We start from the raw sequence: 13,562 nt of genomic DNA on the forward strand, positions 1-13,562 counted from the left end.
CTTCTAGGTTCTATTGTACAACTTTCTGAAATGTGCTTGTAAAATGACTTTAACCGGGCCATTTGAACACTGCATCAGTTTACAAATTAAACTTTAATTCCCTACGTACATGTTCCATGAGTTCAGCCTGGGACCTGAGTGTGAAGCTGTGTCTCAACTTCTCTGTCATCATCAACTTCTCTGTCATCACCACCAGCAGCAAACGTTCTACAGGCAATACCAAGCTTTAAGCTGTGCAGCCCCCTCTCCTTCACACCCTGCCTACATGTACCCCTGTGCAGCCCCGTCTCCTTCACACCCTGCCTACATGTACCCCTATGCACTCCTGCTGCTTTCTGTCATTTCGCAAAGGAGTCACTGATGAAAAATCAGTTCACAATTGTGTTGCCAATATGCCAGTCAGGAATAGCCACCAGCCAGTTTCCCAGATCTGTGCTGTCTTTGAAGGGCTGACAGAAGTAACAGTATTTACAATTTATTTATTTATATTTGTTGCTGAAAATCTGACTCGGCTACACATGGTTAGTAAATCTGTGTATTGAGTAAGAAGAGGCCATTTTTACTGAATCACTTTTCAGAGCTTTCAACTATTACAAATATAGAGTTGTTCAGGAATGAAAATACTTGTTATAATTATTTTTGAAATATTTCAAAAACATTTTAATATTTAAGTATATAAAAAGAACTGATTTTCCAATTTTTGAAAAAATTCATGAATATTTTAACTGAAAATGTTCTGGTTTTGGTATTTCTATCCTCTTATTATTATTATTATTATTATTATTATTATTATTATTATTTGTTTATTTTCCTTATAAAAAGAGCTGAACGTAGAGAAACAGGGGTAGCGTCGGAGGAAACACAAAAAATGTGTTTTTCCCCAGTTTTTTGTTGTCCTTTGAAAAAAAATTGCACAATTTCTGAAAATACTTTTTCATATTTTAACTTTAATTAAAATGCAGTTTTTCAAAGAAAAATAATCCCTCAAAATTTTCAACCAGCTAAACACATTTTTTGAGAGAGACAAGGTAGGTGATATCTTTTATTGGACCAGCTAATATTGATGGATGGGGCAAATTTTCAAGTTCATCAACCTTTCCTCTGCCTCTGACAGACAGGGTCTGAATGGGACCAGATCTGGTAGGTGTCCTCTAAGCACACCTACCAGACTGGGCCCCTCATGAACACTATGCAGGTGAATACGTAACTTCTCTGGTTTGTGGATCACTCTGGGAGATAGACGTTCGAACACCTAGAAGGAGATGGCATTGCTTATGCTCAAAGTCAAAAACTTAGGTGATGAGGGAACTGTTACCCTGGACATTTAAGCATTGAGTGATTAACAGATAATCTTAAAATAAATAAATACATTCAGTCAATGGAAACACTTTGTTTTGATAATTTTCATAGTTTCATAGAGTTTAAGGCCAGAAGGGCCCATTCGATCATCTCTCCTGATCTTGTGTGTATCACAGGCCATTTAACTTCACCCAGTTACCCCCATCTTGAGCCCAAAGACTTTAGTTAAATTAAAGCAGTTCAGTCCTCAGCAGACTACGCTGTCGCCACAGGCAAAGACCGGGAGAGACGGAGATGCCACCAGTGTCCAAGGCAGGGAACTGATCAGCTGAGGCATGCCCAGGTGATCCCACCTGGCAATGCGCCCTATGCTCCAGAGGAAAGTTTTGTTTGATTTTGACCTTTTTAATGATTTTCACCTTTTCTTTAGTATAAATTAAATGAGATATCAAAATGAAAAAAACATTTTGAGCTGGAAAATGTCAGAACAGGACATTTCAGTCTTTTTTGCACCTTAACAACAACAAAAAAATTAAACCAGAAGATTAATCGAATCCAACCCTTTCCCGAGAAAAGTTTTTGTTTTGATGAAATAGCATTTTCTGACAAACAAAATGTTTAGATAGAAAATGTTCAAGAAGCTCTCCTGAAGAGCTCATAAGTCCATTGACCTGGGGAACTCATTGCCACAAGGTATTGCTGAGACAAAGAGCTCAGCAGGGTGAGTCATTGGCGTGGATCACGAGAATCTTCAAGGTTACATGCGATAAGAGAATGAATTAAATCGCTATGGTGCAGGTCTCCAACCAGCCACTAACTCACAGGGAACCTCCCTTATGGTCCCTCCAGGAGTCACTTCCCTGAGCAGGGCTGTTCCATGAGCCTGTGGAAAGAGGCACACTTAGTCACATAAAGCTCTGCTGACTCTCAGACACTCCAGGGCCATGCATAGGGCTCTTCCCCCTTGATCCTGTGCCCACGTGGAGTGCCAGTGGTGGGTGGGACAGTGGAATGGGACCCCTGCTCCATCCCAGAAGAGACAGTGGGTGACTCTCCTCCACCCCTTGGGATCAGCAAGGTGCCCACAGACAGGCAAAGGCAATCATGGTCTCCCCAGTCCTTACATTCCCAGCCAGGGTGTATCTGCTTGGGTGATGGGGTCAGGACTTCTGTGCTCTTCCCCTCCCCCTGCACACTGAGCCCCCTGATGGGGTGGGGTTGTTGGGGTCCTCAGAGAAGTGGGGCTGGGAGTTCAAACCCCATGGAGATGTCTGGGGCAGTTCCCCTCTATTAGAACCATTGTCTCAGGCTCTCTGCAGACTCAGGCAGACAATGCTGCAGCTGCTGCACTGGGGGCAGATCTCCCCACTCTCCAAACCTTTGCTCCAGGCTGTGGGTGGTGCATCCTCTGGGGCTGGCCCCAGTCAGACCCAGGGCACTGGTCTCTGGCAATTCGTATGTTCCTGTGGAAAACAAGGAAAATCTGCTTGAAAAAAATAACTTGACAAATATTTCACCCAGATCTGTGAAAATTCATTAAAAGCTCAAACAAAACAGAATCATGGATCAGCTCTAAATAAATGATTCTTTATGAATTGTTCTTCCCGTATCAGTTAATATCCCTCAGATTAAGTGTTTTGGTAAACTGAGGCATAGAGAGTTGAGATAATATAGTGCATAGTCAGGCTTAGATCACAGGAGCTCCCGGTGTCTTGACATCCTTTCCCTAGCCACTGCTGACTGCTCTACTTGCTATCATTTGAGGTCGCAATTCTTAAGGGAGTCTTAGGGAGTTAGAAGCCCAAGATGTACATGCGTTACTTCCTTAGGCTCTTTTGCAAATCCCTGCCATCATTTTCTGGAATTGCAGAGAAGCCCAGGCCTTGGAAGTCAACAAAATAGATGCAGAGCCAGGATTACAAAGGGGTTTAGGCACCTAAAGAAGCTGATAGGTGCCTACTGGGATTTACAATAGCACCAACAGTTTAGGCACCTAACTCCCATGGGATTTAGCCACTTAGCTCACATAGGAGCTTTGATAAATACAATACAATTACAATAGCACCAACAGTTTAGGCACCTAACTCCCATGGGATTTAGCCACTTAGCTCACATAGGAGCTTTGATAAATCCCAGTCAGTGTCTGTCTTCATCTAATTAGATGCCTAAATCCATTTGTAATCCTGGCCAACAGATAACACAGAAGCTGGGCTGGAATCAGGGAACCCTGGGGGAGATTGTAGGCCCTGTGCTAGGCAGGGGATCAGATTAGAGGATAAGAAGGACCCTTTTGGCTTTATCACCAAGGCATCTATGCACTTGCCACTGGGCCTTTACTGCTGAGCTGTGCAGGGCTCCAGGGAGTGAGTCCCGCTAGCCCTTAGGAAATAACATGAATAAATTACCTTCCTGCAGCATGGGTCCTTTAATGCCAGTGCAAATCAAAGCCAGCTACACACAGATCGCCTGCAGAGAGCAGCAGGTCTGAGTCTAGTTCAGTCACAGAGTGGGGGGTGAAAGGACACTCAGATACCTGTTCCTTTAGCTTCTAGGTGGTATATAGATAGATATTGACCAAAGAATCCTGGTGCTGGATGACTGAATGCGTCATATGTTGGGAAAAAAATCCACAAAGATCAGCACAGTAAGTTTGTTATTTCAATTAAATATGTTTGGGGATCAACATACAGGGGGAAATTCAGATGATAAATATGAATTACAATATGAACACGTGAAGACTTTACTCTCAGTTTAATCAATTATCTACTGCTGATAGGAATTTTTCCGCCTCTCAGGAAAAGGTTGACTTTTCACTGAAAACGCAAAATCTATTTTTTTTTTAAATTTTGGCACATGAAAACTTTCTCCTGAAAACTGGATTTTTTTTATCACAACACCAAAAATGTTTTTTGAGTTTTCAGATACTTTACGCATTAAACCCAAAATGTTTGAGAAAAGCAGACAGATACTGAGATTTGTTGTTGTTTAGCTGAAAAAGCAATCTCCATTATAAAAGACACAGCTAAAAATTTCCAAGCAGCCTTAAACTTTAAATAAGTTGGGGAACATTAATATTCTCTGGTAAAGCATTAATTTCAAGTCCTTTATTCTATTGCATCTGTGTGATTTCTCTTTCAAAGGGATAGTTGTGAGAAGGTAACAACTGAATAACCGGTAAAGTTGATAGCGCAGAGACTGTGTTTTATACAGACTAGCCCCTTTAAACCCTGGGTTAGAGTTGAACCAAGCAGCCAAAGCCTGTCTATCCTGACCCCGTTCAAGGACATACGGGAGCTAACTGGGAGTAGAGCCCTGAACTCCTGGATTAGCTCCACACTGCTGCCGGCTGAGTATATATGGTGTAAATGGGTGTGCAGAACATACACATGCCAAAATATGGGGCCATGTTTCTAAAAGTATTATGGTGCCTACTGGGATTTTCAGAAGCACCTAGGAGTTTATAACTCGTTAATTTCAAGAGGTGTTGGGGGCCTAGATGTTTTGAGAATCCCACTGGGTGCCTCAATGCCTTTGAAAATCTGCCCCACAGCCCCTTTCCGAAAGCCCTTACAGTCCTAGCAGACACAGCAGAGAAACGGGTGGGGAACAGAGGCAGAAAGAGGGGTAATGACTTGTCCAAGATCACACAGCAGGTCACTGGCAGAGACAAGAACAGAGCCCAGGCGTCCTGACAGCAACTGCACTGCACTGCACAGAGTAAACGATACCACACAGCGATGACAGAGGGATGCTGCTAGTCCATTGTTACATGCATGCAAAAGTGCAGCTGGGAGTTGGTGCCATAAATCAGTTTGGAAGCAGGCAGCCGGTCGTCTAGGCACAGAGCTTGGGGTAGAAAAATTACAGATGAGCTGCTACTTACAATGCTGGAGAAGTCTACCTCATATTGCTCTGCAAAGTGGGAATCAGGCTGTGTTGGCATTTTAATCTATTAATTTCATGACCAAACTGTGAGGTTGGTGATGGTCGCAATAGAGGGACCTTCTTTGAAAGAACTGTTGGGTTTGGAGTGTGCTTTGTTCCATCCTTCACACTGCAATTTATCAAACCACATCTTGGGCCAAATCCTCTGATGGGGTAAAGTGACAAAGCTCCATTGACTTTAAAGGAGCGGATCCAATTTACACTAGTGTGATAATATGACTGATTAATTGTCAGAGGCAAGGAGCACTAACAATACCTAATCATTGCAAGTGACGAGTTCTGTGTACCTTTGACATTCACATAATGAGATATTAGGGTAAGGAGAAACAGGGCCATTCTCTCTGTCACCTTAATCCTGATCATTGTCCTTCCCATTTCCTCCACAGACATCACACAGTGGACTGAGGAAAAAAAATGTCCAACCAAACCGCCGTGACCGAGTTCCTTCTCCTGGGATTCTCTGACATTCAGGAACTGCAGATTTTACACTTTGTGGTGTTTCTACTGCTTTACCTGATATCCCTGCTGGGGAACCTTCTCGTCATCACAGCCATAGCCCTCGACCACCACCTTCACACCCCCATGTACTTCTTCCTCATGAATCTGTCCATCCTAGACCTCGGCTCCATCTCTGTCACCATCCCCAAATCCATGGCCAATTCCCTCATGAATACCAGATCGATTTCTTATTCTGGATGTGTTGCCCAAGTCTTTCTCTTTGCCTTCTTTGCTTCAGCAGATTATGCCATACTGACCGTCATGGCGTATGATCGATACGTCGCCATCTGCCAACCACTGCACTATGAGACAGTGATGAACAAGAGAGCTTGTGTCCAAATGGCCGCCAGTGCCTGGATTAGTGTTATTCTCTACTCTGCAGTGCACACTGGAAACACATTTGCAATATCCTTCTGTGGTGTCAATGTGGTGGATCAGTTCTTCTGTGAAATCCCCCAGCTCCTCAAGCTCGCCTGCTCTGACTCAGACCTCAGTGAAGTTGGGTTTCTCATTTTTAGTTTATTCTTATGGTTAAGCTGCTTTGTTTTCATAATTGTGTCCTATGTTCAGATCTTCACCACAGTGGTGAGAATCCCCTCTGAGCAGGGCCGGCATAAAGCCTTCTCCACCTGCCTCCCTCACCTCAGTGTGGTCTCCTTGTTCCTTTGTACTGCCACTTTTGCATACCTGAAACCCATCTCCAGCTCTCCATCAGTTCAGAATCTCTTGGTGGCTGTTCTCTATTCTGTGTTGCCACCAATGATGAATCCGATCATCTACAGCATGAGGAACAAGGAGCTCAAAGGTGCACTGAGGAAACTGATAGGTTGGAGGTTAATCATTAAGAATTAAATGTCCATATTTATCCTTTGATCATGATTTCATTCTGTGTTTCTTTATAAATATAACTATCTGACAATATTATTGTCTTCATGAAAACGTAACATGCTGATTATACAGAATTGGGTATTTACACTAGTAAAAATCCAGAGAAACTTGACTGAAGAAAAAAAAAAGAGTTATTATACATTTACACAAATGTAAATAAGATTAGAATCTATCTATCTATCTATCTATCTATCTAGTATATACTGTTACCCATCACCATACTATATGAGCACCTTGCACATAATATCAGTAGCCATAGCAAAAGTCCCTAGTGGGGTCTCTGGCTCTTCTTATTTTGAGTGATAAAAAGTCTGATTGAGGTATCACTGCATATGTTGTTTGTTTCTCTGTTTTTTAATTTGTTTTTGTTTAGCTGGTTGGTTGGTGATTTGATTTGTTTCTTTGTTCCAGGTGGTTTTGGAGGTGGAACAGCCCAAGGAGACAGTGAGTGCTTGGTTCGACAGGTTTTTCAATGTTTGTCCTCTCTCAGGAGTGCCCATATGTCATCTCTTTGATGGGGTTTTTCTGAGCGCACTGAAGGTTTGCTCCCCACAATGATAAAAGGGTGCAAAAGAGGTTTCTGCATGGTTGAATTCCTGCTTAAATGATTATGTTTATACTGTTGGGGTATTATCGTATTATTAATGATGTGTTGGGGAACAAAGAGCCAAATTATGAACATTATTGTGTTTTTTTTCCTGTTAAAGATTGTCTATGTCCAGAGCATGATTGTCCTATAAGTTGTCCTTATTAAATGTTATTTAGTAAAGATTTTAATGACTATATCTTACACCATCGCTCATTTACAAACAACTTATCAGAAGTACTTATTGTTTGAACTTTTAGCAGTTTTGATTGTATACATTTTTAATATGATCTCTTTCGCTTCTCTGAATAAATGGAGTTAGTCCTCAGCAGGTATACATGGTTCTAGCTCTACTGAAGTCAATAGAAATCTGAGAATTTACATCAGCTGAGGATCTGCACTGAAGAAAACTCACTTCCTTTGAATATTCTGTACAAAGGCCCTGATTCCACAAGCTGCTTCAGCACATTCTTAACATTAAACACTTGAGTAGGCCTGTAGCGGGGTGGCTACCCCGCTCCTATCCCGAAGGGTTAAAAGCAGCCCTGCAGAGGGCTGCAGCTCTAAAAACTGGGCTGATTGGGGAAGCGGCCGCAGCTGGGCCTCGCCCCAATCAGGCCACAGCTGGCCTGTATAAAAAGGCTGGGAGCCAGAGGCCAAACAGTCTCTCTCTGCACTTAGAGAGAGAAGGGCCTGGCTGCAGGGGGCTGAGACAGGGTACCTGAGTGGAGCAGGGCTGGGGAGCTCCAGCCTGGAAAGCCCCCGGCTGCGGCCTAGGAGAAGGCCAAGGGGTACTGGGGGTTCAGAGGGCAGCCCAGGGCTAGGCCAAGGCAGCAGGTCCAAACCCAAACTTGCCGATGATGAGTGGCCTATACTGCAGTCTGCCCCAGGGTGCGGGGGCTAGTTGGAGACTGTCAGTGGTCTTATCTTGAGGTGAGGTAGGGATAGTGGGTGGGGGTTCTCTGGGGAAGGGAGACCCTAGTACTGATGGGGTACTGCCAGAGTGGCAACACCCAAGATAAGGGCACCGGGGTCCTGGGAGGGACACGGGGGCCAGAAGCGGTAAGGCGGACCACCAGCCTGCAAAGGGCCACCAGAGGCTGGATTGAGCTGATTCCCCAGACAACCAGCAGGAGGCACCGCAGGGGTGAGTCCGACCCCTCTACAAGGCCCACTGAAGGTTTAAAGAAAGCCATTTTTAAGTCCCTGTTGTATAAGATTATGGATAGGGCTTAAGGCTAATGCCAAACGGGTGTCAGACTCTGACACTTCCTCAGTTTCTCTCCTTTCTCAGTCAAACAAAGCCCTACAATTGATGTATTGAAATTACTCTCCCCTTCTGGAGTCTGGAGTATTAACGTAAAATAACAAGTTAATCTCAAAGCCAGAATTTCTGGGCCTTCTTCTCCAGACTCACCAGTGCATTATGTCCCTTCATCACCAACTTCTCCCTCCTGGAGGGCCTGCTCACCAGCATGCTCATCTCCAAGATATTGACCAATATGGTGAATGAGAAGAAGACCATTTCCTTCTCTAGCTGCCATGCTCAGGCCTACTTGCTCTTCCTGGTGGGCTCCATGGAGTTTTTCCTCCTTGCTGTCATGTCTTTGACCACTATGTGCAGATACCCACTGCAATATGCCACCTTTGAGAGCACTCATGTCTCCCTCTTGCTGGTGGCTGTCTCATGGACATGGGGGTTCCTGGCATTGATTTTGCCCACTCTCGTGGCAGCCTGGCTGCCACATTGTAGCCTCAACCTCACTGACCATTTTTTCTGCTATGTGGCGCCACTCTCAAGCTCTCCTGCTCTAACACAGCCCTCTCCTGGACAATCCAAATATATTGAGTCTGTTATTCCTTTAAGGGAATAATATATCATCTTATTATTTTAAATATTATGCAGACACTTCAATTTAAACACACTGGATTAGATAAAACAATAACATAAATTTATTAACTACAAAGAGATAGATTTGAAGTGAGTACCAGTAATTAGGTTTTCTCATCACATGCTTCCTGCAGTCTGACTGACCAAACCCCTTAAGTCAAGATCCCTCCCCCAGTGTCCAACAGCAGCTTCCTTTGTTTCCTTAGGTGCAGTGAATGCTATGGATAGGGAGAGAGAGAGAGCAGTGTCTTGGGGTGTCTGACCCTTCTTTTTATAGTCCTGTCCCCTTTTTGACAAGCATTTCCAGTTAGGAGCAAGGCAACAGGCAGTCTATGTGGAAGGGAACTCCATGCTGTTTCTTTGCTAAAATGTAGAATTTTGCCCCGTCCCCTTTCCTGCCAAAGCATGGCCACTTAGCAGATAATGGCCCATCAACCTTGTTGACACTTGGCTGAGGCGTCGGCTTATTCTTTGTCTTTGAGGAACTGGTTTGTCCACTCCTCAGGCTTATCTGGAAAACATACTTTAAGTCATGAGCTCATCTTATGTGTATAATTTCACATATAACGCTGCTACGTGCATTTTGCCGTGATATTATTGGTCAACAAATTATGAGTTTTTAAATGATACCTCTCCTGTGCTTGCAATTTTTCAGTTTTTCTTAAAAAAAAAAAAAAGAAATATGAAAAAAGAAACATTTTGGCTGAAAATTTAATTTAATGGTTTTTGGCAATTTTCAGACAAAAATGTTCAGCTTTAGAAAAAGTCAAAATTTTCATAAAGAACAAATATTTCCAACTGCCTCTGTTTTAACCCCTACCTCTTTACTGTATTTATCCTCATCCCACCCCTATAAGGCAGGGCCATGCTATTATAACTATGTTACAGATGGGAACTGAGGCCCAGAGAGTGATCTGCCCAAGATCACACAGGAAATCTGTGGCAAAGCCGGGAAATGAGCTGGGTCTCCCAGATTCCAGGTTAGCATCCGAATGAATGGACCATCCTTCCTCAGTCGTTCCAACATGACTAAAGGACTGGGACTCAGTACACCTGAGTTCTGTTCCTCTGAGCAGCTGTGTGACCTCAGGCCAGTCATTTCCCCTCTCTGTTCAATCTGAAAAATGTGACTGATGATACCGACCCTGCTTGATAAATCACTTTGAGATCGACAGCTAAATTTTATTGTTGTCTACATGTACATGGTGACCAGACACAGACCACAGAAGAATACCTGAAGAGTAAAGTTGTGTGGAAATGGGTTTCCTGTCCTGCCAGACTTGTCAAGATTTTTGAGAGAGACAAGTTAGGTGAGGTAACATCTTTTATTGAAGCAACTTCTGTTGGTGGAAGGCACAAGCTTTCACACTTCTCAGAGCTCTTCTTTGGGTCTGGAGAAGAGAACCAGTGTGTCTAAGCTAAATACAAGAGGGGACAGATTGTTACACTAAGGAGATCACACATGTTGTAGAAGACCACTTAAAATGAAGTGGACAATTAACATGAAGTAGGCGATTAACTCTGCAGAGTAGGCATCATGGATGTAGACTTCAAAGGAGCTACAGCCAATTTACACGTGCTGGGCAACTAATATGAATTACGGGTTTTTAAAATGTCATGCAGTATTGCATCTGCAGCCCAATGAGCCTTTTAGTTTAGTGCTGTCTGCAGTAGATCCCGGTCTGCTAGTAACTGCGGAGAGAGCCAGCAACTCAGGACATTCAGCAAGGGGACAGCAAAGGGCTGCTGGATAATACAATGATAGATAGATAGATAGATGATGTCCAAACAATTCTGATGCCTGAGAATCAACTGCATCACAAGGTGAGACAAATTCCACAAACACCAGTAAGTTTGCTATTTCAGTTACACATTTTGGACTATTAATATTTAAGAACATAAATGTGAAATTACAATCTGAACTGTTTTCAGGCTGGTCTACACTACAGTGCTAAGTCAATCCGAGGTACACTACTTATGTAACTGAAGTCGACGTAGCTTAGATGCACTTACCACGGTGTCCACACTACACTGTGTTGAAGGGAGACGCTCTCCTGTCGAGATAGCTTCCGCCTCTCGTTGAGGTAGATTACCGACCTCGATGGGAAAGCACTCTCTCATTGATTTAGTGCGTCTTCACCAGACCTGCTAAATTGATGCCACTGCATCACTTAGTAGCTTTGATAAAGACTATTTGGTGCCTGTCTTCATCTTTAGTTGCCTAGATCCCTTTGTAATCCTGGCCCACAGAAATTACAGAAGCTGGGCTTTAATCAGGGTACCCTGCGGTAGATCCTAAGCCCTGTGCTATGCCAATATCAGACTAGAGGATCATACTGGCCCCTTTTGGCTTGAAAATCCATGAATTCTTGACATTTTACCTCTGGGCCTCTGCCTTTGAGCTGTTTGGGCCCCAGGGAGTGAGTCCCTACAAACCCTTAGAAAATAGACATGGATAGACAGCCTTCTACAGCATCAATCCTCTAGTGTCAGGGAAGCTCAAAGTCAGCTACACACAGCTCATCTAAAGAGTGCAACAGGTTTCAGTCTAGTTCTGTCAGTTCATTCTCAGAGTGAGGGGTGAAAGGGCTCTTACGTAGCTGTGTCTTTGGTTTTTAGATATTAGAGTGGTAGGGAAATGGAGTTAGAGAAATAATGATCAAAGAATCCTGGTGCCGGAAGATCGAATGCATCACAAGTTGGGGAAAAATTCGCAGTGACCAGCACAGTAAATTCTCTATTTCAATTAAATATAGTCATGGATTAATATACAGAGCAAATGTAAGATCCTAAACATGAATTATCATTTGGACCCTGTAGTGAGATTGGGTGGCAGTCTCCCCCTTTCCTAGGCCGTTTGAGGCTTGGGCCTACTGGTGTTGCTCAGCCCTGAGTGAGGGCCTGAGCTCCTGACTCAGCGTTTGTTGCCCTGCCCTGACCTAGGGCCTGGGATTAATACCTTGTACTATTGTTGCTCAGCCCTGACTGAGGGCCTGGGTTCCTGACTCAGGATTTGTTGCCCCTCCCTGACCTAGGGCCAGGGCTTAATACTCGGTACTCGTTTGGTGCTCAGTCCTGACTGAGGGCCTGAGCTCCAGACTTAGACTTATTGCCTGCCCTGGGCAGGGCCAGGCTTACCGTGTTCTTCCAGTTACAGCAAGAGTTGCCGAGGGAGACCCCATGGCTGGACGAGTTTCCCAAGCTCACCGGTTTGTAGTGAGCCAGTGTGGCTCCCCGCCACCCCGGAGAGGGTCGAGCCCCGGCAAACTCTTGTACACATATGTGACAGACCCAGACCAGTGGGGTACAGGAGTCTGGTAGAAGGCAAATATACTGGTCACTGGATGAGTAGTTTTCTGTTCCCTGAGTGACCAGACCTATTGGGATCCAGGAAGTGGGCGGGCAAAGCCGCAAAGCCCGCCCACTGCTAAAGGATCCCCCCCAGCCTAAGCGGGGGTCCACAGGACCTGGAGACCAAACAATTACGGGGGACAACTAATAAAAGAACAGGGACAGGAGTGAGGTCAAAGGGTCAAACGAAGCGAACCGGACGGGGACACCGAGCAGAGAACCCCGGACAGCGCCCACTGCTCCTCGAAGGCGTCAAGGGAGCCAGTGGACGCCGCCCAGAGGAACTCTGCCCGGATACGTGAAAGAACGGAGGACCTGAAATACACCCCACAGTCACAGGAAACTCCATCGGCCAACCTCCTCACTCTGGTTTTATAGATGGCCAGTTTCGCTAGGGCCAGAAGGAGGTTGACCAGGAGGTCCCGCGACTTTGTGGGGCGACAGATAGGGAGTGCATAAATAAAAAGGTGAGGAGAAAAGTGCAACCAAAATCTTAACAAAATATCCGTGAGGAGCCGGAATAGGGGCTGCAGCCTGGCGCACTCCAGGTAAACATGCGCCAGGGTCTCCCTCACGCCGCAAAAGGGGCAGGTGTCTGGGATAGGGGTGAACCACGCCAAGTACACGCCCGTGCTCACGGCTCCGTGAAGGAGCCGCCAACTGATGTCCCCGGTGGGCTTCGGGATCAGAGCAGAATAAAGGCTGGCCCACCGGGGCTCCTCACCCTCCAGAGGTGGCAGAAGGTCCCGCCACTTCGTATCGGGGCGGGACGCGAGGGTGAGGACATGAAGAACATGGAGCACGAGCGTGTATAGATGTTTCCTTGGCGCGGTCCGGAACAGAACCGGCTGCAGATGGTGCAGCCGGCTCATGGCAAATGGACGGGGAGGGGGCTGGTTGGGTCCACGGGGCAGGGGCCCGATGAAAAAGTCTGGAGGGCTCGGAGTGGAGGGTGGGCGGGGCGTGCCCTCTCGCAGGACCCGGTCGAGATAGTCCCGAGCAGCGGGCGGCAAAGCGGCCCTCACCTCCTGAAGTACGCGCCGGGGAGTACGAGGTCTGGAGAGCCCCATGCGCTGAGCGAGCGTCAGGGGATCCAGCCAGTCT

At 45.4% G+C, this 13,562-nt stretch overlaps 1 protein-coding gene across 1 annotated transcript; it reads left to right on the forward strand.

Moving 5' to 3' along the window:
- Positions 1–518: 518 nt before the first annotated feature.
- LOC135887911 (olfactory receptor 14A16-like) lies at positions 519–6,594 on the forward strand. Its single transcript, XM_065415710.1, has 2 exons — positions 519–525; positions 5,651–6,594. Exons 1-2 carry the CDS (start codon positions 519–521, stop codon positions 6,592–6,594), a joined length of 951 nt encoding a protein of 316 aa, XP_065271782.1.
- Positions 6,595–13,562: the final 6,968 nt, after the last annotated feature.

This window comes from Emys orbicularis, chromosome 13 (genome assembly GCF_028017835.1).
Source record: "Emys orbicularis isolate rEmyOrb1 chromosome 13, rEmyOrb1.hap1, whole genome shotgun sequence".
Taxonomy (NCBI): domain Eukaryota; kingdom Metazoa; phylum Chordata; order Testudines; family Emydidae; genus Emys; species Emys orbicularis.